The sequence below is a fragment of the Leptosomus discolor genome, chromosome 2 (assembly GCF_034619465.1).
Source record: "Leptosomus discolor isolate bLepDis1 chromosome 2, bLepDis1.hap2, whole genome shotgun sequence".
Lineage (NCBI taxonomy): Eukaryota > Metazoa > Chordata > Aves > Leptosomiformes > Leptosomidae > Leptosomus > Leptosomus discolor.
The window spans coordinates 60,922,581-60,947,032 of record NC_141392.1 but is presented as its reverse complement, the minus strand read 5'-3'; the positions used below and the strand labels follow the sequence as shown (position 1 = coordinate 60,947,032).

At 38.0% G+C, this 24,452-nt stretch overlaps 1 protein-coding gene across 2 annotated transcripts in view; it reads left to right on the top strand.

The window, feature by feature from the left end:
- Positions 1–22,967, top strand: part of ADGRG6 (adhesion G protein-coupled receptor G6) — a 115,980-nt gene extending 93,013 nt beyond the window's left edge. For both annotated transcript variants that reach the window (XM_086461167.1, XM_086461168.1), the window contains 9 exons: positions 469–514; positions 4,026–4,132; positions 6,924–7,051; positions 8,370–8,638; positions 10,201–10,315; positions 11,359–11,642; positions 15,544–15,645; positions 18,020–18,172; positions 22,789–22,967. In XM_086461167.1, coding sequence (XP_086317293.1) covers positions 469–514; positions 4,026–4,132; positions 6,924–7,051; positions 8,370–8,638; positions 10,201–10,315; positions 11,359–11,642; positions 15,544–15,645; positions 18,020–18,172; positions 22,789–22,967 — 1,383 coding nt within the window. The remainder of the gene's footprint in view (positions 1–468; positions 515–4,025; positions 4,133–6,923; positions 7,052–8,369; positions 8,639–10,200; positions 10,316–11,358; positions 11,643–15,543; positions 15,646–18,019; positions 18,173–22,788) is intronic.
- The last annotated feature ends 1,485 nt before the right edge of the window (positions 22,968–24,452 follow it).

The window sequence follows — 24,452 nt, the reverse complement described above, 5'->3', positions numbered from 1 at the left end:
TCAGTAAATTGTTTATGTAATGAGAACCTGGTTTGTAATTCATTTCATTATAAAGATTATTTTAAGGTCAGGCAAAACAACCTCCACTTAGGGTCAGCAGGCTTTTGCATATTTTCAAGGCCAGTTTCGTAGAGGATTCACTGAGAAATCCTAAGAAGGTGAACAGTAGAAAGTATTTAGACTCTGTAAAGACATCGTACTCATGGATAACTTTAGTGAGACAATAAAACTTCATTATTCTGAGGATCTGGAAAAGGAATAGTGCAGAGGAACAGTGCTCTAGATCTGTCTTTCTAGCAGAATAAGCTCTAATTTGACACTAGGCAAAATTTCAACAATCCAAATGATATTTATTCTTCTGCTCTTTAAATGAAAAGTTGTGTAGTAAAACATCTGTTATAAATGTATATGTTGATGAGATTTATGTCTGAAAAGGTATACAAAGTCTACTTTTGCATGTGTTCTTAGGAAGATCCTAAGCCTACCTGTGTCTTCTGGGATATGAACAAAAATGGTAAGTTTAAAAATACTGTAATCTCTTTTGTGTGGGGAATAAAGGTACGTAAGTTTAAAAATTGGTCACAGTCTTGGCCATTTTTCTTCTTAAATAATCGTTGCAGAACTAGGTGAAGCCTTTAGACTGTATCGTTTCTTCTGATTAGCACAGTTGCTTGTAACAGCAGATGTTAAGCATTCTTTTTTAAAGGTTTTTTAATGTAAATTCGTTTAACATTTTAAATTTGTAAATTAAGTTTCTCTGCTGTATCTGATAGCAGATTTTCATTGATTTGTCTGTGTGTGCAAATTAAATAGTAATACTCCTCAGACACATGAATAGTTCTTAGCCATACTTTTAACCAGTCATTTTTAAAATGTTGGGTTATTTAATTGTGAAATTGTGCCATTATGAGTCTTAAGCTGGTTTTTCTTCTGCAAAAGGTTAGGAGCTACATTACACAAACTTCATCCACCTTGTAAATGGATGAGTCAGCATGATGAGGTCCCATATGAAGACACACATTAACAAGGCAGCATTTTAGCCCATTCTTCATAGAATCATAGAATAGTTTGGGTTGGAAGAGACCTTTGAAGTTCATCTAGACCAACCCCCCTGCAGTGGCCAGGGGTGTCTTTAGTTAGATCAGGTTGCACAGAGCTCCATCCAACCTGACCTTGAATGTTTCCAGGGATGGGGCTTCTACCACCTCTCTGGGCAGCTTGTTCCAGTGTTTCACCACCCTCACTGTAAAAAATTTCTTCTTCCTTATATCTAGTCTAAATCTACCTTCTTTTAGTTTAAAACCATTACTCCTTGTCCTATTGCAACAGGACCTGCTAAAAAGATTGTCCCCACGTTTCTTATAGGTCCCCTTTAAGGGCTGAAAGGCTGCAATAAGGTCTCCCCGGAGCCTTCTCCTCTCCAGGCTGAGCAACCCCAACTCTCTCAGCCTTTCCACATAGGAGAGGTGTTCCAGCCCCCCAGTCATTTTTGTGGCCCTCCTCTGGACCCACTCCAACAGGTCCATGTCTTTCCTGTTCTGAGGACACCAGAGCTGGATGCAGTACTTCAGGTGGGGTCTCGCCCAGAGCAGAGTAGAGTGGGAGAATCACTATCCATTTCTTGATGTAGAGGGCGACACCTCTGTCCCTCCTTCCTCACCTGTCCATTCTGAACAGCCTGTAGCCATCAATAGTCACACACCAGTCATGGGATTTGTCCCACCAAGTTTCAATAATGGCAACCAGGTTGTAGCTTTCTAGCAGCACGGTGGCTTCCAACTCCTCCTGTTTGTTGCCCATCTGCGTGCATTGGTGTAGAGACACTTCAGCTGGGCTGTCAGACACGTCACCTTCGTAGCGGAGTACCGCTTAATTCCTTTGAGGTATTTCTCTGGTGTTTCCCTGTTGGCTCCTATTAACTCAGGAGCCCCTGGCTCACCCCTGTAAGACTTTGTGCTCTGCAGTGTACCCAGCATGCCTCAGAGCAACAGACTGAGGGCCCTCACTAGCACACAATCCCTCTAACCATGACATACCATCTTATGGCTTGTCACAGGCAAATCTGATATTATCCCACTCCCCCTTCCAGTCTAGTTTAAAGGTCTGTCAATGTGCCCCACGAGCTCCTGAGCAAAGGCCCTCCTCCCCCTTTGAGAAAGGTGAGCAACACTTCTGGCGTAGATGGACCATCAACTGGTCTTCCACATCCAGAGCCTCATACCTGTTGTACAGAGGCACCGGGGGGGGGGGGGCAAGGTGGGCAAAGAGGGGGTTCACCTGCCACCCCAAGCAAGGACTTGCCTCCATTCACTCTTTTCCTTTAAGCTGCTGCCTTCAGCCTGGCAGGGGGAAGATACAGGGTCCCCTTGATCTTTTTTTTTTTTTTTTCCCCTGATGGCTGTTCCTCTTTCTGTCTCAGGGAGGGCAGAGCACGGCTCCACCAGTCTATCTCTTTCTCAACCTCTCTGATGCTCCTTAACCTTTCTGCTTCCTCTCATAGCTCTGCCTCCAGGCTGAGCAGGTCATCCATCTGGTCACAGCACACACAGCTGTTCTCACTACTGCCAGCCTTTGCCATTGAAAGGCTCTGGCACTCCCTGCAGCCTGAGACCTGGACAGCTGCGTGTTTCTGTGGGAGCTCTGTCTGGGTTGCCACATCCATTCTGGCGAGTGCAGAGGGCAGAGCTTTCTGCTGGATGGATATCATAGCTAAGCTCCTTCTGAGAGAGTGAGGACCAACAATTGAACTCACCTTTAGAGATGGTAGGGTGACTACCAGATACCTACTACATGGCTTCTTGATTGCTACTGCCTAACCTGTGTGTGGTGTTACACTCAGGCTCTTCATCCTTTTCACAGACAAAGTCATTCTCTGGGATGACTTTCCAGATCCTTCTATTTTAGAGATCTCTACTGAGATGTTACTCTTCCTTACAATGAAACAGATAGAGCAAAGAAGCAGCAGGATTTTGCATGGAGGGGTTTAATATAGAGAGCCTTGCAAGAAATAAAACTTTCCAAAGTTGTACTTGAAAGAAGGAAATTCAGACAGAACAACTGAGGAGAATGAGGAAGAATAAAAATTAGCAATAAAAAAAAAATCTAGTTAGGAGGCTAAACTTTAGAAGCACATTAAAAGAGAAAGACACAGGGAGGAAGCAATTTTCAGTGGCTGCTTGAGTCAGGGAGAGTTTTAAGTGGTCTTGGAACATCTTCACAGTCTTTTGAGAGGTTCTGTCTTGAATTTGAGGCAGAGTTATAGGGCCAGTCAGATAATTTGCTGGGTTTTGCCTGGAGTTGTGCAAAGATGTCTTTAAAAGTTCGGAGAATATGAATTATTTCACAAAATTAGATCATATTTTAGCAGGGAAAAATTACAGAAGTCATCGGGAATATGAATTTTACTTTTTAACATTTGATTTTTAAGAATAAAATCTTTCTACTTATCTTCCAGAATGGCCTTTTCAGGTGGGAGGAATAGGGGATAGTTTATTTCCTGTTTTTTCTGAAGGCCACAAAGGATCGTTGGGATTATCCCTCTGACCTTCTGCATTACATGCTGCAGAGAGGATGGGCAGGACCCTCTGCTCCTGGGCTATAAATGTTTTCATGTGCCTGGAGATATATGAACAGGAGAGCGGCAGGTGAAGACGTCACATCAGTGTGGTAAAAAAGAGTTCTAAAATCACCTTATTGTTGGATAAAACTAAGGTGTGTCTTAATGAGTGATCCACATAGCAGGTCTTATTCATCCCTCATTGACCAAAAAGCTCCCTACCTTTATTATAGATCTCTATCTATTGCTTCTGCTCAGTAGTCCATTACTGAGACACTCATCTAGTGTGATTCTCTGCAGAAACTACGAAATCTTGACACTTGCTTCTCTTTTGATTGTTTTTAATGTTCACTCGTTCAATTTGAGAAAGCACTTCTGCATTTGCACAAGATGAAGTGAGAAATTTGTTAAAAGAGAGGGTGACATGAGTTTGTTGGAAAGTGGAGTTTCTTCTGTTTCATTTCCACAGGTGGCAATGGCGGCTGGAACCCTATGGGCTGCCAAGTGGATGCAGAGTCCAATGAAAACGAGACAGTTTGCTTATGCAACCACCTCACACACTTCGGGGTCCTAATGGTAGGCAAACTCACTGTTCACTAAGTTATCTTTCCTAGGAACTGCAATGCAGTTTTTGTCTTGGATCAAGACAACTCTTTTTTAATTTGGGTTATTCCTTTTGCACATAATTTTTAATAATAATACATCATTTTCCCCCTTATTGTCATAAAGTCATCTTTTCGTAACACAACAGCTAGTAAAAAGGATTCAGGAACGAGGTAATGAATGAAGTTAGTAATAAAAGTATATTAATAATAATAACAATATATTCTTTACAGGTGGATAAATACTATAAAATAAAAAGTAAAATGTGCCCATAAGTGTATTCTAAATTTTGAAAATACTGTGCCACAAAAGACCTGGGGTTGAGTCTTCTGAGTGATACCAAAATACAAATAGCATATTATAACATCCAACTTCAAAGCCGGGACATGGCTGGGTGAAAATCAGGGATGGTAAAACCAAAGCCCAGTGCTAACACTTCCACTAGCAAAACAGGAAACATTGATCCTAAGTCCTAAGGTGCAGGGGGTCCCTGTCATTGCCCGTAACAATATAATCTGACAAAAATGACCTACAGCTGAAACAGGAGGATGTAACAAGAGGGAGGTGAATGAGAAACAAATCTAGGCAGATCTGACATTTCAAGATCAGGAAAGTGGGAAGTTGTTTGCAGAAAAATAAAAAAGTAGGAGAAAAAGTTGAGGTGCTGTTTTCAGAACAAAAAAAAAAAAGAGAGAGAAACTGATATTGTCAGGGAAAACAGTCTGGGAAAGCAAAATGTTCTACAGTCGGTTAAACTGCTAATAAGGATGAAAAGTCAAAGGAGCACAATAATTCCCTTTCATTCTAACATTCAAGAGGCTGCATTGTCCCTCACAAATTTAGATTGCAAATCTGACAAGATTTATATTTATCTAATGTCAAAAAGTATAAAGCAATACTTTCTTTCATGAAATGTGTAAACCTGTATTTGCTGTTTTCTTATAAATGGCTTTAATCAGCTTTGGGAATGCCTTTCACTACAGCCTTCTCCCAGAAAAAGTCTGCTCAGTGAGGGCTGGTACAAAATGAGTAAATCATACTTTATCAGAGCCTTAAGCAATGCCTCCAGTCTGGGTGGCTGAGATAGGTAGAGCATAGCCTATCAGGGAGAAGAAAGAGGTAACCATATAGAGGACTTCAGCCCCAGCAGCATTAATTCCTCTAGCATTCAGGTGCCTCCAGCAATTTGCACATGTGAATTGTTCTTGAGAGAAAAAAAATCCCAACATGAAAAAGATGGAATACTGCTATCTTTTCTTAACTTTTGATGATTTTTTTTTATGCTCATTAATGGGCTGAAACATTTCTTTCCATCTGAAATTAACGTTCTTCGTCTTCTAAAATGTACCTGCAGAAAAGATGTTTGCTCCTAATCACAGCAGTGCTCCTCATGGATGTATTTGGTTTTTAATTTAACTTGTTGCAGTGACAGATAGGACTTAACCACTCAAGGGAGCCATATGTACTGACTTTTCCAGCTTTGGCCTTCCAGACCCTTCTTAATAGAGCTACTCTCTTCACGTCATGCCCAAATATGTAGATATGAAAAAGCCACAAGTTTTTTGTCTTTTTTGCAAGCTAAATTGTGGTCTTGTTTCACTTTTCATCCTTGAGGGAGGAAAAAAAAGGGCTTTCTTTAGGATATATTCAATGAGTCCCTTCTCTTCCCTGAATGCTTTTGTGGCAGTAGGAAATAAGGCAGTTCTTTGAATTTGGGCTGTGTTCCAGTAGATTTTTACAGAGTTTTGACCCTTCTAATTCCTTTCCCATTTTAATAATCTTTTCTGACTTTAATTTAGATATTACATTTTTTTCAAATAACACTCTCCTTATATATATAAACTGCCATATAAGGTTGGGATAGAGTGTATAAAATCTGCCCCTTCCTTTCCTACAAAGAATGGCAAGTTTTGTAGCATTTTAGTCATTTCTTTTTGCTAGATGGTTTTGCTAGGGACAACAGTGACACTGGCTGTAGAATGGACACCATTATGTGTTAGTATTTGCTCACATTTACTCCACAGTGATATAGATCCAAACATTCTCATTTTTTCTTGTCCTTAAAAAAGGAAATGACACTGGCATTTATTCTCAGACGGTACTATGTGGCAATTACAGTTGGACAGAAAACTGGAAAAAAAAAATCCTCAGACTGTTCCTGCTTCATTTCCAATTTTTTTTTTTAAATGTTGTCTTTGTCACTATTTTTCTGACCAATTCTATTTATAACTGCAGTTTGCATGTCAAAACAGACCATAAAACCAAAAAGCGCTATCTTGCCCTTCATTTCACCCATAGATGAGTAGCTACGTTCACTCTTACAAATTAATAATGAGATGTCAGAAACTCCCCAGAATGTTGCAGATTTCAATATGAATACTTTTAAATTACATTTTCCTACATCTTACATCTTCTTAAAGAGAGTTGTCTGTAGGAAACGGAACTGAAAAGGCGAGATTTTTCCAGAGAAGGATATTTGAATTCCTGGTATTGAATTATAAGGATCAGTATGAGTATCTGTCTATCTGCTGATCCCAGCAGTTATAATACTTAAAGCACAATGTTTTGAAGAACTATGGGAAGGAAGTGAGAGGTGTAACGGCTATAGACTAAGTATACTCTGTAAACATGAACCCTAATGTCAGGGTTATAGTGGTATTGCCAAAATACTTTTGAGTTTTCCTTGACTAATTACCAAGAAAGTGTTGTGCTCATGCAAAAGGTGTTTGCTGTGGCTGATGCCTCTTCCTCCTCTCTCATGTAGGACCTTCAGAGATCTGTTACAGAAATAGACTCACGGAATACCAAGGTCCTCACCTTTATCACTTACATAGGCTGTGGGATATCTGCTATATTTTCAGCTGCAACTCTTCTGACATATATTGCATTTGAGTAAGTATTAGTTCTGTGAAAACCATCACAAAGGAAGTACCTGGATGTGATGAATAAAATAAATTAGTTCTGTGGTTAGTGTGGTTTATTTGTCTAGGAAGGGAAATCTATGTTTAAAGGAAAAAAAAAAAAAACACCTGCAAAATCATGGTCACAATGTTACAAGTGGAAATTTTTTTTGAGGGGATGTAAGCTCAGACACTTTCCTCCTGTTTACAATCTGTTGTGCTGCTCAGGCCTGGGAATAAGGCTAATGTCTCTCAAAAATTTCTCCTTTGGGAGTACAGTATCCTTTAGATTCTGAAAAGATATGTAATATTTTAAAATCCACAAACATGCATTTTGTAAAAACAAACCAAAACTTGCCTGTGTGAGCATAACAAGTCCAAGAGAAATTTCCAATTAGAGCAATTACATTCTAGAGTCTTTAAAGAAGTGGGAAGAGAAATTAAATGAAAATAAATTGTGAAGCGTTACAATTTCAACAGCAGTCCTACTGAAATGTGAAAGTGACTCAAGGGAATACAAAAGTTTTGAAGTGATACAGTTCTGTGAACAGTGAAAAGAGAAAATGAAGTCATGTCAACACAAAGGAACCATTCTGTCTGTAGCAGGACAGAGTAGCTTCTAAAGAAGGATCGTTCGCTTGGGGTGGGTGGAAAGGGGGTTTTCGAGTTCTAATCATCTCCAATGATTGCATTCCTATTGCATTACCTGTGATATAGTGTTCTGCTCCAAGAAGGCAGAAGTTGTTAGCATGCCCCTTAGTTCATACATTTCAAAGTGTTATCAGTTAAAAAAGAAAATTGGCTTGATCTCCAGTCTTCCTAAGATCCTATTTAAAAAATGAAACAACAGACAAAACAACAAAAAATAGAAAACAACATACACTGGACAATATATTCCAAAAGTTAAGCAAAGTTTTACATATAAAATGATCAGAAGTGAGCTTCTGGACATCTGTGTTTTGAAAATTTTCTTTTAATTTTCTTTAGTTTTCATTTAAAGTATGAAATACGTTGTAATATATTTAATTTGGAAGGTTTTTAATACTAAATCACTTGCTAAAATATTGTGGCAGTTAATTACCTCATTAAGGACCCAGAGAAGTGGTAGCTTTCCCCCACCATATACAGCTGAAGCCTTCAGTGATGTCACACAGGAGTACACTTCACTATGCCTTATTGCCACAAAAGCTTACAGCTAGGAGGAGATGCCTGTGCTTTTATTTACTTTGTGAACTGGTAAACTCAGCAGCTTTAAGTGGCTTGGGTGATTGAAGCCAATTAATCATATGCACCTGTATTTCTCTTACTAGGAAGTTGCGAAGAGATTATCCATCCAAAATCCTGATGAATTTGAGCACAGCCCTGCTTTTTCTTAACTTGATCTTCTTACTTGATGGTTGGATTGCATCATTTGACATAGATGGCCTCTGCATCGCTGTAGCTGCACTTTTGCACTTTTTTCTTCTGGCCACCTTTACATGGATGGGACTAGAAGCCGTTCATATGTACATTGCTCTAGTGAAAGTGTTCAACACGTATATAAGGCGATACATACTGAAGTTTTGCATCATTGGCTGGGGTGAGTTCAGTAGATGCAATACTTAAGTAGCATGTATTTTGAAATGATGCTATATAAAAGCTCTCTATCACAAATGCAGAGCAGAATCAAAATCACTGTGGCGTTTCCTTCCTCTCTGCCCCTGGCAGTGCCGGAGTGCAGCCAGCCCTCTCTGTCGTCAAATTCCCCTGTATAATTCTGTACAAACACACCACAACTCGTGCTCTCTGCCCAAAGCAGCACACAGCCAGAGGAGGAGTGGAGAGACCAGATAAACTGGTCTTACTTTCCAGACAGGCCAGAATAGGAGAGTGGAAATGTTAGTGTCGTATGAGAGATGGAAAACCATGGCACACAGTGGATTCAGTAACTCTTGCAGTTACTGCAAAGCCTATGGGGATATTTGCATTGACTTCCAAAAAAGCTTTCAATCCAGCTTCGGGTTTCTTGCCAACAAGTACAAAGCCTATGGTGGAATCAGAAACAACCAAAATATCCTGAGCTTCGGCACAGTGTCTAAACCACAGAGAGATCCTGCCTGCCCTAAGCAGTGTACATAGCAGAACTAAAATGGAGAATGTAATACTGAAAAATAACTGTGAGGCTCAGGCAGCAAGGCTTTTATTCTTCATTTTTTTCTGTATCAGGAATCTGTGCCTTCTGCCTGAATGCACATATTGTGTTTGAAATAATACAACACAATACAAAACCATTAACCTTATGGCTAGGGCACTAACCTCAGTCCAGCTGATAATTGATGTCTTTCCATTGGCAAGTAGCATCCTCTTTGGCAGCCTCAGCAGGGGACAAGGACTGAGTGGTCGGAAAAGCAAATTAACCTCTTCCCCTTTGAATCTGTTTTGTCATAGCAAGGATAAGACAAGTAAATAAGTCATGTCAGGAAATATTTGTTTCTTTTGTGTGAGCTGTACCTCTCTGCACAGAGTTCTCTTCTGCATAGTTGTCTATTTTCCCAAAGCATTCCCTTTACCTTATTATTAAAAATACATAGTTTGCTTCATTTTTGGGGGGATACACTTAAGTAAAAAATATATAACGCTGTAGAAAAAGAGAAAACATTTACAGTTGAAAAGAAGCGGTGGAGAAATTACAAGTTAATGTTCCCCAGTTCCCCAGCCTAATCAAGTGACATTAGCATCTCCGAGGAAAAATCCCTCAAAAAAAGACCCAATACCATACCTCATTTTCGTAATAGTTTGTTAATCTTCTTCTTACTATGTTATGAGAGCCTGTGTGAAATTGCAAATTTAACTTCGGGTAATTAAAGGAGATTATTTTACTTCAGTTTCCATAACATATGCTAAAATAACATTTTTCTGCCTTACAGAACATTATGAGCCTTATTCATTAATGCCCATTAAGTGCTTTGAAAGTTTTATACATTTGCACTGTTTGAAAAATTGTTTCCTTCTCCTTCTCGGTGTAGTTTTCTGACATAGAACTACCTCAGGATACTCTGTACTAAAGAAATAGGGATGGAGACATCAATAATTCAGCTTTGCGTGGTGTTTTTGAAGGTTTAGGAGATTTGAAAACAAGCTGCAAGTTTTCTTGTGTTACAGGTTTGCCAGCTCTGGTGATAGCAATTGTTTTTGCAAGTGCTAATACAAATGCAAGTCATGTTTATGGCAAAGAGTTATATGGGAAAGATGCTAACGGGCAAGGAGGAGATGACTTGTGAGTATTTCTTCTAATCTGTTACAATTTAGCATTTACAGTCTGCAAAAAAAAAAAAAAAATTAGATTGGTCAGGTTGCTTTGGAAAAGTCAGAGGTGCATTAGACAAGCAAAGTGGGGAAAATAGTCTTCTGAATTATTTTCATTTGAAGTGTAAAGAAAGCAATAAGAAAAACTGGAGGAAAATCTGCATTACCCAATGCCAGGTACAAACATTCCTCTGGCAAAAGACTAATTCATAAGATTTGTCATGGAAATGAAATAAAAATACCTGTTTTGGTTTATCTTAAATGAAAGCTATATATTCTAGGTAAGAGCAAAGAAGGAAGTAGTATAAAAATAGCCAATGCAGCCAATATCTTTCTATGTTCTTCTCTTGATGTCCAAATAATAATCTCCAAATGTCAAAATTTTTATATGACTGTTACCTTGTTTGCTGTTCCTTGCCTGGCAAAGCTTCATTGTGATAAATAAAAATGTCATTCTGTATTTTTATTATAGCATCATGCTAAGCATTCCAGCCATTTGCTGCTAGAGGAATGAGCTAGATTGCTCACATGGCTGACTGTCAAATGGCTACCTCAAAGGACTACCCGTCCTGCTTCTTCTCCAGAGATATATGAGTTCTCCTTTAGCTCAAGTGGCAGAAACTTGAGATTTTGACACCAAAGATCCAAGTTTGCCCATTCTTTTACTAAAACTTCACACAGATGAACGTGGTGAAGCTACTCATACTGACTCTAAACTTTTGATGATGGGATTGAAGTTCCCACAGCTTGTATCTGAGGTCAGATTGCCTTTTTAATTAGTTTTAACTAAAATGCGGTACAACCCTCAGATTTCTGACATGATAATACTAGGGATTGTAGTCACTTAAAATGCCACTGGGCTTCATCCTGTTTACAAACAGAAAGTGGACAAAGGTTTCATTTTAAAGTATAGCTCTGCATCAGTAGTATCAGCCATGATTTTCCTTGTCAAAGAAATAATTGGAGGATAGTTTGCATTATCTAAAAATGATCATATTTTCATGTTTTTTGCAGCTGCTGGATCAGGAATGAAGTTGTCTTTTATGTGACTTGTGCTGGCTACTTTGGAATCATGTTTCTGATGAATGTTGCCATGTTTATTGTGGTGATGGTGCAGATCTGTGGGAGGAATGGGAAAAGAACTAATCGGAGCCTGAAGGAAGAGATCCTGAGGAACCTCCGTAGTGTAGTCAGCCTCACCTTCCTCCTGGGCATGACGTGGGGCTTTGCCTTTTTTGCTTGGGGTCCCTTAACTCTTGCTTTCCTGTACCTCTTCTCAATTTTCAATTCATTGCAAGGTAAGCTGAATTTCTGTTCTGTGAACAAATAATATTTGAGCTGTTGCTGTTTGGAGGATGTATTATGTCCAGTGATTTGACTAGGGAACTCAGATCCAAGCTCTCTAGGTTTTTCCTTGATGCTAAACCATCATTAGTTTCCCCTTATGTGGAATAATGATACCAACTACATATTGGTTGAATATCTTAATTAAATTAATTAATGTTTCAAGATCTTTTCATAAAATGCACTGTATTATAAGTGCTATTATAATATAATTATAATTATTATAATATTATAATATGTGCTATTCCTAGCTAATGGTCTGCAGTGATCTCTGTTGAGATAGATGCTGTATGACCTTCAACATTTCCTTTCACTGATTATAACAAATATAGGAAGCCTCTTTCCTTAATTTATTCCTGTAGAGAATCTGTAAAGCTCGTAACTGTTTTAGTAAGGCATGAGAAGCTCATGAAACGAAATTCAGTCCTGTTTCAGTATGGAGAGATAACACAGAGATGTGGGGTATTCTTTGGTTCTTTAAGGAAAATCCAGCGACTGTTATAGTCAGATTATTTTTGTTTCCTTTGCTGAAGTTTTGAATATTTTACTTTTCCAAAATACTTCATCCTTCTGAAAAATATTGTAATTGTAATTAAATGTTATAAATTACAGAATTATATAGCTGACATTTAAAAGAATTTCAGCTCAGAGCTGAAATTTGCGTAGGTACCAAATGACATAAGAATCTCCACCTCTGCTTGCCCTACCCACTAACAAAGAACAACTGAAAACATAACAAAAAGAAAAATCCAAGAAGGTCATTGGAGGGACATGTGTTATACACATATTGATATTAAAAAAAAAAAAAATGCCTGAAAAAAAAAATAACAAAACCAAACCCAAGAATGTCATTGGAGGAGCGTGTGATATGCCACACAAATATTGAGATAAAAAATAAATTTTCCCAGGGTCAGCAAAATACCTTCCCTTTATGGAAAAAAGTACTTAGTGTTACACTGTGTGGATTTTATCTGTTAAAGTTGAAATGTATTTACTGTGCTAAAAGATTTATGGAGCTTTCGTGGAAAGAGAATAATGTTGTGGGTTTTGGTTTGGTTCAGTTTCAACCTAAAATGCTAGACAAAATGGCAAAAATTGTTTGGATGTGTTGTTCTTACTAAAGAGTTTTTTTCCAAAGGACAGGTTCTGATACTCCCCTAGCAGCATAATGAAGTATTTGTTACAGTGTGTCTGTGTTAGAAATTCAAAAGGGCCTAGAGAGATTAGAAGTATGGGAAGAACATGAAAAAACATTAAAACTCTGAAAAGCATGCCAAGGATCAAATTGAACAAGTTCTCTCTAACCAAAATTTCCAGTGCAATCAATTAAGCTTGTATGTGTAGAGTGCACACAAGGTTGACCACCACTGCTTCAGTCTCTGTGGGGTAATAGCACTGTTCAATGGAAAACAAATATTTGGAATGCAGTTAAGTCAGAAGATGAAACCAAAAAACCTGAGGAGTGAATGCAAAAAGAAGAAGTGATGAGCTTTTCACAGATTGTGGTAGCAGTGATGACATAGTATGTGCTCAGGCATGGCATATGAAGCCCAGGAAGATAACAGTTCTGTATCTGAAAATGCTTATTGCTGTGTCAGAAAGAGCTAGGCAAAGCTAAAGAAACAAAGAAGAGGATGTTTTAAATCGCATATAACTGGTGCATTACAAATGTAGCAGTAAGGGGATGGAATGGAGCAACAAAAAAGTTAGGATTTATTGGAGGAAGCATTTCCTAGCAGCAAAAAGCAGTTCAGTATGGCAAGTCTTTAATCAGTATTAGCATGAGCTTAATTATCGAGACCTCAGTAAATATGTTTATTTTCTCTCTCAAGTTTTTGAAAACTGCACGAGTATTTTAAGCTATACCATCAGGAGTTTTCTGTGCACTGTGAAAAAGTAAATTGCAGGAACTACTGATGATGTACTTTGCTATTTCATCTACATAGGAAATGATTTTTTGCTCTTTGACGCTCATAGTAAAAAATCTGGGAACATCTTTTTTTTGGCTGCTCATTTTATATATATGCCTGGGCAAGTCAAATACTTTCAAGTCAGAGCCAAGCGAGAGCCAAGCCTAGGGTCTGATTTGGCTCTTGGAAACAAAGCTAAAGCTGCATTACCAAAGCACGTTGTAAACTTAATGAATAATGAAATACAGAGAAAAAAATTTTGGAGACCAAGCCCAGACAGGGCAAAGGCAAAGTACTTAATGCAGTACATTCGGTTTGTATTACTATAGACTTAGGTATTTTCTTTTTTAACCATTCAGAATGTTCCAAACATTCACTACAATTTAATTAAGCATCAATTTAGTAAGTTTGTAGCTGTGCTGAAGTCCTAAGAGGTACTTTGGGCCACAAACACGTATCTCAGTCTCTAAGAGGTGGTAGTGATCGCATTGGAATGACTCTGCACTTAAAACAAATCCCACAGAGAAATATTTTACTAAATGCAAACATAGTAACTGTAAGGCAACAGAACTTGCATATGGGGTGCATTAAGGTATGTTTGCCTTTCTTAAATCGTGCTTTTCCTTTTCTTCCCCATCAGCTCTTGAAAAATTTTGCAAAAAAATTTATTTTATGACACAGCCTTTAACTAAAGTCAGCTGATCTCAGTGATCTCAGTCTGGCCTGATGACTATAGGCAAATATAAGTCCAGTTCAATGACGTGCATTCAATGCAAAATTAAACCTCAGCACTTTGGAGGAGAGAGGATAATTTTATGCTCCAGAGCATTTTTTTCCAAGCTATACCCTGCCATTGTGCTCTAGCCACTGAAACGTAGTAGGCATTATATTTGTGATGATCATAAAGGAATGGTTTTAGAGGATGGCACTTAACCACGTTTGCCCACATTATGTAGCATTTATTCATGTTTAAGATATAATCATGTGGGATTTGGCAGTAACATTTTGCCATCAGGTGTTCAGCCTCAGGTTGGCTGTCTCCCAGAGAATAAAAGTAAAACAAGAACAGGCCAAGCCAGAGAACGATGGAAGATTCCACAGACAGTGCCTGCATGGGAAGAGCCAGGAGCATATGAGATTTCCAGCTGCTATATTTAGCTCCAAAGTATCTCTGTAGAATGATGAAATCATACCGTACGCCCAGTTAAGACTTTCTTTACCACATGGTAGATGCTTGTCTTTCGTCTTGAAAATAAAGATTATACAATTGCATGAGAAAAATTAACTCTATAAAAACATACTTAAACACATTTATTGCAGTTGCATGCACAAAGCAGGTAATTTCTTCAGAAGTAAGTAGCTGGACACCTAATTAGTACTTGTAAACATATTCTTAGTGTTTTCATAATAATTTCAAGTACATGCATGTGATGCACATAAATCGAAGTGAGCTTTTTCAGGGCACTATGTAGTGCCAATTACAAGACTTCTGATTTTAAAAGAATACAGCCCAAGTTCTGTAGATATGGAACAGGAGGAGATAAAATATCTTCTTGCTAATATAATAGTGTCTGTGATGACTTTGCAATCTGGCTCTTGCAGTCCTGTTGGATGCAAAATATTAATTTAGTTCAAAGACAAAACCTTTTACTTACTTTACTTTAAGCCAGAAAGAATAATTAAAAGATCCGCACTGAGCTGGATCTAAATCAGTGGTGTCAATAAAAGCGGTCTTATTCTCTCTCTTCTGATATCCCAGACACTTATACAGCAGCTAGAGAATGAGAAAGCTTTAATTAATTTCCATGTCTCTTAAATGAGGCATAGATGGCAATAGGAAAACTTTAAGATGATTTTCTTTTACTTGTGCTTCGTAGCAGATTTTAGTTAATCTGTTTGTTTAAAAACAGATGCTTCATTTGCTGTTTATTTGCTTTTGTCGCAGGTTTATTTATATTTGTATTCCATTGTGCTATGAAAGAAAATGTGCAGAAACAATGGAGGAGACATCTCTGCTGTGGCAGATTCCGACTGGCAGACAATTCAGGTAAAAGAAATTCACAGCTCCCCTCCTTAGATGCTGCAGTAGTCCATAAAAGTCCAGGTGAACAGCTTGCTATGTTATTTTTAATACAATACGATGTAAGTCAGAGTTGCAGAAAAATAGATTAATCATAGGCTGTCTCTTCACTTGAGTACTAACAATTGCCAAGGGACTTTTCAGATATCACTTCATAAAAATTCTCAAGTCTTCTATTTCAGTTTTCCACTGAAGGCAGCTGGTAAATTTTGTAGTGCTTTGAGAATAGTTTTGGAAGGCCCTCTGGACCCTGGGGAAAAAAAAAAAAAAAAAAAAAAAAAAAAATTAAATAAAGATCCAAAGATTGGAACTCTGTCATTCAAAACCCTATCTTATTCCTTTTCTCCTACATTAAAGTAAGTTGACTGAATTGTGTGGACTGTGAGGTTGATGTAGGAGCAATTCTTAAAAGGCAGAATGAAATACTCCGCAGTCTTTTGCCTTTGTCTTTGCCTTTTCAGACTGGTCTGTTCTTCACCATATAATTCAGAGAGACCATTAGCGACTCAGAAACATAGGAAATCCCTTTAGCAGAAGTCTGGTTAGGTTCCGGAATTGAAGTTGGTCTTTATCTGTGACTCTCAGAGAGAAAGGAGAGCAGTTGGTTTGGACACTTTGAAGTGCAACGCTTGGGACACTGTGTTTATAGTCTCCTGCACCTTTGGCCATCTCAGATGGCATTAGACTCCTCATTAGGCAACTGGATTTTGGGTTGCTTTGTGATGTAACTATTTTGGACCGTATGATTCTTGCTTATACGGTTCTTGCTCAATGACCAGGGTTAAAATCTACAGTTGATGTAAGGTGGCATGAACTCATTGCCTAGTAAGGTAAGCCAGTCTATCTCGGACAGTGAGATACTCTAGCATCCTTTCTCTCTTGGCATCCAAGGTTTGTTTCAAGGTTTTAAGTAACTGCTTTGCCATCAAAACTTTTGCTTTGTCTTTGCTCTGTTTTGTTTAGAGAATACTTTCTCATTGTACACTATAAAACATTTATGCTTTCACTTTGTAGTAAGAAAACCTGATTCGTGATTTCAAAGAGTTAATACAAATTAGGAAAAACGTATTCATTCAGATCAGGCCTCCAGATTGTTTCATATGTTCAGTTTCCATGTGGTTCATGCTGTAACTCCTGAACTGGAAAACACAGATGGATCAAATTATTTCCAGATTTTTATGCTGCTGTTGGGCAGCTTGTGGGTATGATAGAAATAAGAACCTGAAGGGTTTGAGTACTTCAGTGGTATGGTTAATGTGCTGTCATTATGCCTAGCGTTAACCAGTCCATCACCACCAGCTGATTTTATTTTCCATGAATCTGACGCAGTTTGCTGGCAGAACAGTGAAATATGAGCCAAATGCGAACTTGCTTACCTATCCAATTGAAGTGTACTTTAGGGCATGCTATGATAAAGCAAAGAAAAACAAGCCAAAGCCTTGCAACACTGCCATAGCTAGATCAGAGAACTAGTGATCTATACCCTATAGCAATGATTTAGGATAAAATCCTTGTCTTGATTTAAATCAAGGCTAAAGTGGCCCATGTGTCTTTGGTTTGGATATCTCTTCCGTTTTGTGAATTGCATTGCAATACAGTGAATAATGGCAAGACTGAAGTGTGAAACTACCTGTACCTATCTGCAAGTATTTGATACAAAAGTAGTTAGATACATTTATTCTACTGGTATTGGGACACTTGTGATGAGTTTTTCAGTGTCAGTTTTCCTCAATAAGTTTGTTGGTATTAGTTATTTAATTTAATTTTGGAAGTTGTTCCAGTATAAGAACCTATTGTGTTAATAGTTCAGACAAAACTCCGAAAATGTGAACTACTGAATAGCCATTATTATTCATTGTTATTAATAGTGCATCAACGTGTAAACCCTCTAACAAGTGGAAATTCCACTAGTATGTAGTATCTACTCAGCAGATCAAGCCCCCAAACAATAAGACCTCTATAAATGCTGCTATCCCTCCCTTTGCTAGCCACCCGTTTGGATTTCTGTCTTGAGGTGATGAAACTTTGGCATCCCTCTACTGCTACAGATCTTCACTGCTCTCCTGCATTCTGGCAAGGATCTTACAGTTCTGCCATCCAGCAAAATGATTGTTAGAGCGTTAGAGTCACTGACTTTATCTACTGTGGTAAACAAGAAAATAAGTCAAATTGGAACAATTCTTGTGTTTCTTAAAGAGGTTACCTGACAGGAAAAGGATAGGCTGTTTCCTATAAGCAATATTAAGAAATGCATCTGATACCTGAAACGTTCATAACGGAATAAATTTGGCATTTAGTACCTATAGTAATTATTTATATAAAACTTTTCAATCATTTTTAGATTGGAGCAAAACAGCAACCAATATTATAAAGAAGAGTTCTGATAATCTTGGGAAATCCTTATCCTCAAGTTCAATCGGCTCAAATTCAACCTACTTAACATCCAAATCAAAATCTACAACAAATACGTATTGCAAACGAAACAGCCATACAGGTGAGTTCTTGCACTGTAACACTGCATCTGTAAATATGTAGTTTCATGTTAAAGGTACCGTAAGGATTTCTACCCAAAGGTCAACATGAGAAAATGTCACTAATTTATATAGTTTCAGTATTTTTAAAATATATGTTACTGTTTAGTAGGTATCTTAACCTAATATACAATATATCCAATATATAGTTCTGATCTCAGAATGTTCCCATACTAAACAAAGTAGACGTGACAAAAGCAAATCCTGCTTTTTCTATAGCACTTTCACCTTTTTGGCTAAAAGAAGGTGAGTCTTATTATCCCATTGTAATGACAGAGTAGCCAAAGCACAGAGAAATTACTTTTATCAGCCAAGGTAACATGACAGCTAGCAGCACAGCTGGAAATAGGAATCAAGTCTTCTGAATCCAAGTCCACAGCTGATTCAGTTGTTCAAACTGCTTCCATTTAACTGTAACATATTTATGGGTAAAATGACAAATGGAGGCTACTTGGAAATGGATACTGTGTTCCCAGACTATGTATTGTCTTTCTCTTCTACAAATAGCATGCCATATCTACCGCTTATTTATTTAGATGTCAGTGGTGTATATAATAAAAGGGATCATCTGTATTCCACTCATGCCATAAAAATATGCTCATTTTAAGAACACTTTAAAGGAGCACAAAAAGAGAGGGGATGGAGTGATTTGCAAGTGTGTTTGCTTATGTCTGAGATAATATTTCAGAAAATCACTTACATAGTTCAGATTTTTTTGTTACTGGGTTTTTCTGAACTCATGTTTTTATACTGTATAAAGTCACGTAACGTTATTGCAGAATTCTCTTCTAAACTGTAGCAGAAATAAAGTCTGCAAACGTTTAACCCAAAGATTTATTTTCTTGCTTTAAAATATTTGCTAGAAGCAATGTTTTAGATATGAAATAGATGATTTTACCAGAAGGAAATGTCTATTGTTTCCTAAGAATAAATTATTTTCAGAAGCCCCAAGGTCTCATTTATGATGGTACAGTCTTGTTTCTTGATATGTGGCATAGTTCCAAGGAAATACCTTCCTGTTTTTATTGATGATCATTACTTCGTTCAGTTAGGCACAAAATTTTTGCCTAGAAATCCCGTTTTTTAAAAATTACATTGTTATTTTCTTGTTAACGAATATCCAGTGCATCTATTAGCATGAGGGGTTGTGCATCAGGTATTTTAAGAGTGTAAATCTTTTTTTGGTTATCAAGAATGTGCATGAACTACATTTGCTTTGAATACAGCAAAAATGAGCAGTATCTTAGAAATTCCCCAGTGTAGCTGAGCCTGCTCTCAGGACTGCCATTCACAGCCACACTGGGAACACACAGCTGGCGCCTGCCTCACCAGGGTGCCTGTCCCTGCTGCCATCTCAGGTTGGATGTGTCATGCACCCAGCTGCCCTGAGCAAGCTGTCTTCAGCTTGCTGTCCTATGAAGGAACACTTCTGTCAACAGTCTTGCATGAACAACGTCTGTGATAGCCACCAATCACAGTGCTAGTGATTTGATGGTAGTGGAGGAGAGCATCATGACGTTTCCGCTGCAGAGCATTCTTCATTCTGCAGACATAGAATTCCCATTTGTACTCATGGCAGATCAACCTTTAGACACTTGGTATTGGGATTAATGATAAAAATATGCTTAAATGTTTTGTCAGACTCAGGGTTTTTTATCAGTCCGACAATTAAAGAAACTTAGTGCTGGAGTTTTTGCAATGCGTTCTTGAAGCAAGACAGTAAAACAATTCCAGATAAGAAGCCATTTAAAAGAAACTTGCTGTTAAGAACATGCTCATGTACTTTCTTCAAAAGTAGTGGACTTAATCCCATGCATAAATTATTTGCTAAATTTGTAATGTGATGGTTTATTGGACATTAAGGAATACCACAGTTTTCTCTACATTTTTAAAATTTTAACACATTTTGCTTTGACCTCTGAAAATACACATTTAACTGTGATACTCCAAAAAAATTTTTGCTAATGTTAAAATAATGGAAAATAAAATCAAGATTCTGATTTTTAATGCAGCTAAACTTCTCAGTTTGATGACTTATATAAATTGCAAGCAAATGATGTAATAACTACATTGTCTTAACAATACTACAACTCTTGTTAATATGGTTATAATGTGCTCCCTGGAATTGACACAAGCATTCATGTGTTTGTGGTATAGATAATGTCTTCTAAGGCCCTTTCCTCATCAGTGGTGGAGCATTACAGGTAAAGTGAGAATTGCTTTTGTTGAATGCATGGTTTGAACAGGGTGGAGGGATGCCACTTGCATGATGTCCTCATTGACACAAAGGACTTTGCTAATCAGAAACGCTGCTTGTTTCTCACTATTACATCTTGCGCCATTGATGCTGAATCAAAGGATAAGTGTGCTTCAAACTCTGGGTGTCCGCTCTCTGCATGAGGCATGAAGCATTTGGAAGGTACCATTTTAGAAAACAGACCATGTCCTGACAGTAATGCCTGTGCACAGTAGTCTGGGGAAAGGAGATTAAGTTGAAACTGCCATATAAAGCATACATTAAAAAGCAAAACCAATCTGATTGAGTCCTAAAAAGTATTTTAGTATTTTCAAAAGTTATTACAGGGATTTTAAGATACTGTATTTCTATTTACTCTGTGGCCATTATGGAATTAGTCTTCTAGCTATTGTTTTTTCATATCCGGTCACACCCAAAATAACTCTGAATGACAAACCATATATGCCTGAAGGCCGTGCTGTGAACTGCTGGTTGACTGCAGAATGCACCGATTGGGACACAAATATTGGGTGGACCCTACTGAGTGGACAAAAGAAATCACTTTGGCATCTTGTGGCCCTGCAGTCTACGAGTCTGAAACAGGCTCGTTGTAGATAGTACTTGAATACCATATATAATACTCGTATGAATTAGAAGTTAAAATTATTTCTGCAGAGAATTTGGTGGTTCAGCTCCCATTTACTCGAGTGATACAGGATTTTAACCCTGTACTTAGGTGTGAAGCACATTGAGCTAAAAAAAAGGAGGGCCCCACTGGTTTCAAAGACCTTACATAATTCCTGTGCATGCAAATTTCGTGAGGAAATAGCTGGTGTTTAACAATGTACTGATGCCTTGTGAAAAGAAGTGTACATATTTGCAAGGAATTTTGAAAAATAAAGTCTTTCCCTAAAGACTGAGAATTAACTTTTCATCTTTGTAATAAGACATTCAATATGTAGAAAAACTTTAAAATGTAGTACCGTTGGCTGGTAAATGCATACATTTGAAAGGCACACAGTACTCAGCAGTTTGCTATTGGACATGGAGTTATTTGCTGCAATTCATGGACATTCTTGCGTGCTTTGAAAAAAATCATCCTGATATGCCTGAACATGCCTGTTTCTTTTCTCATGAGTGAAATTGTTTTGGTTTCCCACTCTGCAATCCATTTCTCCTTTGCAACACTTTATACCCTTTTATGGCTTGATATCATGACTTCTGCAGGGGTGGGTTACTTTTCTGTTTATTTTTAGCTTATTTCTATAAGAAAAAGGTTATGAAATCATAGTTTAAGTAATATGCTAAATTCTTAAATGATCCTTTACCAAGGAATTTTTGAAGGTGATTTCATCAAGGTCTTGTAAACAGCTATCAGAAATGTCACTTGTAAAAAACATTGCTTCACAAGATGCTCCATCTTGCTCTCGGCTTGCAATGGTCCAAACCTTTCCTAGGTTTAGAGAATTCATTCTGGCTTTATTCATTACAGTGGAAGAGATAAGAAAGCTCGTTACGACAGTGTACTTGGGAAAATGAGATACAGGCTCTCTCCTTCTCATTGCTCACTACATGAGCTCTACCTGCTGACCATTCTCTGAACAGCAATAGTGTTAGCTGCTGAAGCAGACTTTCCCAGCCTAGCTGGGAATTGCCTTGCTCCTTTTTCTCTTCAGCTCCACCCTTGGTTTATAGCACATGAACTCTGGAGGGATGCCAGTTTTCTGCATCTTTTCCTCCCCATAGTTGTTTGGCCCGTACCCTCCACATCATGATAAAAATAAAATGATGCTAGGCAAGCACAAAGTCCAGGCTAGTTTCACCTCTGGTTAACATCTTTGAAATGCAAGTCATCTTCTGCTACATTCTGCACAGATACAGTATTTCTGTGCATAGCTTAAAACCTCTGCTGTTCAAATAATTAGGTCTGTTTACTGTCATTTTCCACTGCTTTATTATGTGGAGGTGTTATTTACCAGATGTTATGGAGGTTACCCTTATTCCAGTGCTATCGAAATGTTTTTGGTTTGTGACATGCAAAGCAACAACGGTAAATAAATATATTAAAAGGTTGTGGGAGGGAGTCAGTTATACTTTAGGCAAAAGAATAGGGCTATAATTTCAAGAGAGACCTGAGAGGTCTGCCCACAAAACCAGGTGTCTCAAAAGAGTTTAGAAGAAGCAATGCCAAGCCAAAAAGTCCTTTGCTGGCTTTTAGGGCAGTAATTTCATTCAACAATAGTGGCAATTGAAGGCGTATCTGTGTGGGAGTGACACACCTCTTAAACTCTGAGTTTGCTTAAGAAGGCCTAACTTCTTCTTGTTGCTTTTTCCTCTTCCTAGAGAATGTTTTTCTTGACAAGCCGTCTTCAAAATTCGCCCAAGAGGATGGAGAACAGACATCAATCATCCCTGTCCACCAGGTTATTGACAAGGTCAAGGGATACTGCAATCCTCACTCCGACAACTTCTATAAAAATATCATCATGTCTGACACATTTAGTCACAGCACAAAGTTCTAACTGGGCCTCTGAATTTTTTAAACTAAAGGAAGACAAAAAGAAAAAGTCTGCCTGGAGTTGAGAATACCGGATGTCATAGAGTGTAACCTGTTTAGTTTTTTTTTCCCAGTTTATAATGTTCTCCTGCTAATATCTTCCACTTGAGGACCGATTTCTCTACCTTTTTACTGTTGTGGAAAAAGACAATTTTCCACCATGGTATTGAGCTGTTTTTAAATGTGTGCCAGCCAGCACGATGCCTGGACAGCTAATTGTAATCCTGTGTAAATATTTTTTAAAACTGAAGAGCCACAAGCCTAACTCTAAATTGCATAGTCCAAACAGAAGCAAGTCTTGACTGATGGAGAAAATAGCAGACATGTCACGCAGTACAGGCAAGGTCTTATTGAACAGTTTGCCGACGGTCTTTTTCTTCTGAAAAATATGGATTTTCCCTAAGACACTTGTTAGATTCTTGCTTCTTGACTGTCTAGTGCTGTCTGTTCTTTATTCATAAGTGAATAAAACCCTAACACTGGTGTTAAAGGGTTATCTTAAAACATTTTTGACTAAAGAGACCTAATCATGCAAATCTTCCTTACCAAAACAGCATGTGCTGTAAATTCAGGCTATTTTGTATCCATGTACATAGAAACACGCTTATTACAAAGATGTGCTGGCTGAGAAGGGTATGCAGGTTGCTAGTAACTCTTGTGGATTTTAAGCGAAATGATATGTATGGAAACAGACAATCTTACGTACCGTTTGCATCTGGGCAGAACAAGTACACAGGTAAATCCAAAGTTTACACAAAGTCATGTTTCAACATTTATTGATTGGTGTGTATGAAGTGCAGCATCTCCCACTGCAATTCTATGTTAAATGTTCTTTTTCACTAAACAAAACAGAAGACATTCAACTATAAATAGATATATAAATATGTACCTAGATCTCTCTCCACACATATTTTTATAATAATGCACACAGTAAATATGACAACGGAAACCACAATGTGTACCACAGACAATCTAAGAACAATGAACGGTGCTAAAACTTAAGTATTTAAATACAAGATGCATACTTTGTAAACCCATGGGTTCGTTTGTCAGTCTCTGTACTTCAGATATACTGTATGTTCAGACACCTCCATCAGATGGCATTGCAACATTAGAATAATCTGGAATACATTTGCCAGTAATAAATGAATAAATAACATCTTTCTGGGCACATAACGTTATCAGTATCCCTCTCCTGCCCGCCTGCTGGTTGACTTGATTGAGGTTATTGGAGGCACAGGGTTTAAACAGTGTTCAGGCAACATTAGCAGATGTCGCATTGCTATACTGTGTGCATAACAACACTGAGTTGTGTGTGTGTGCAGAGAACAGACAAAAGCATAAAATGCTTACTTGTTTTAATCTCTATAAATGTGTGACACATTAGCTTGTGGCTGTGACTGCCCACAGTGCATATTTCCTCACGAAGCATGTCTCGCCCCATGACATG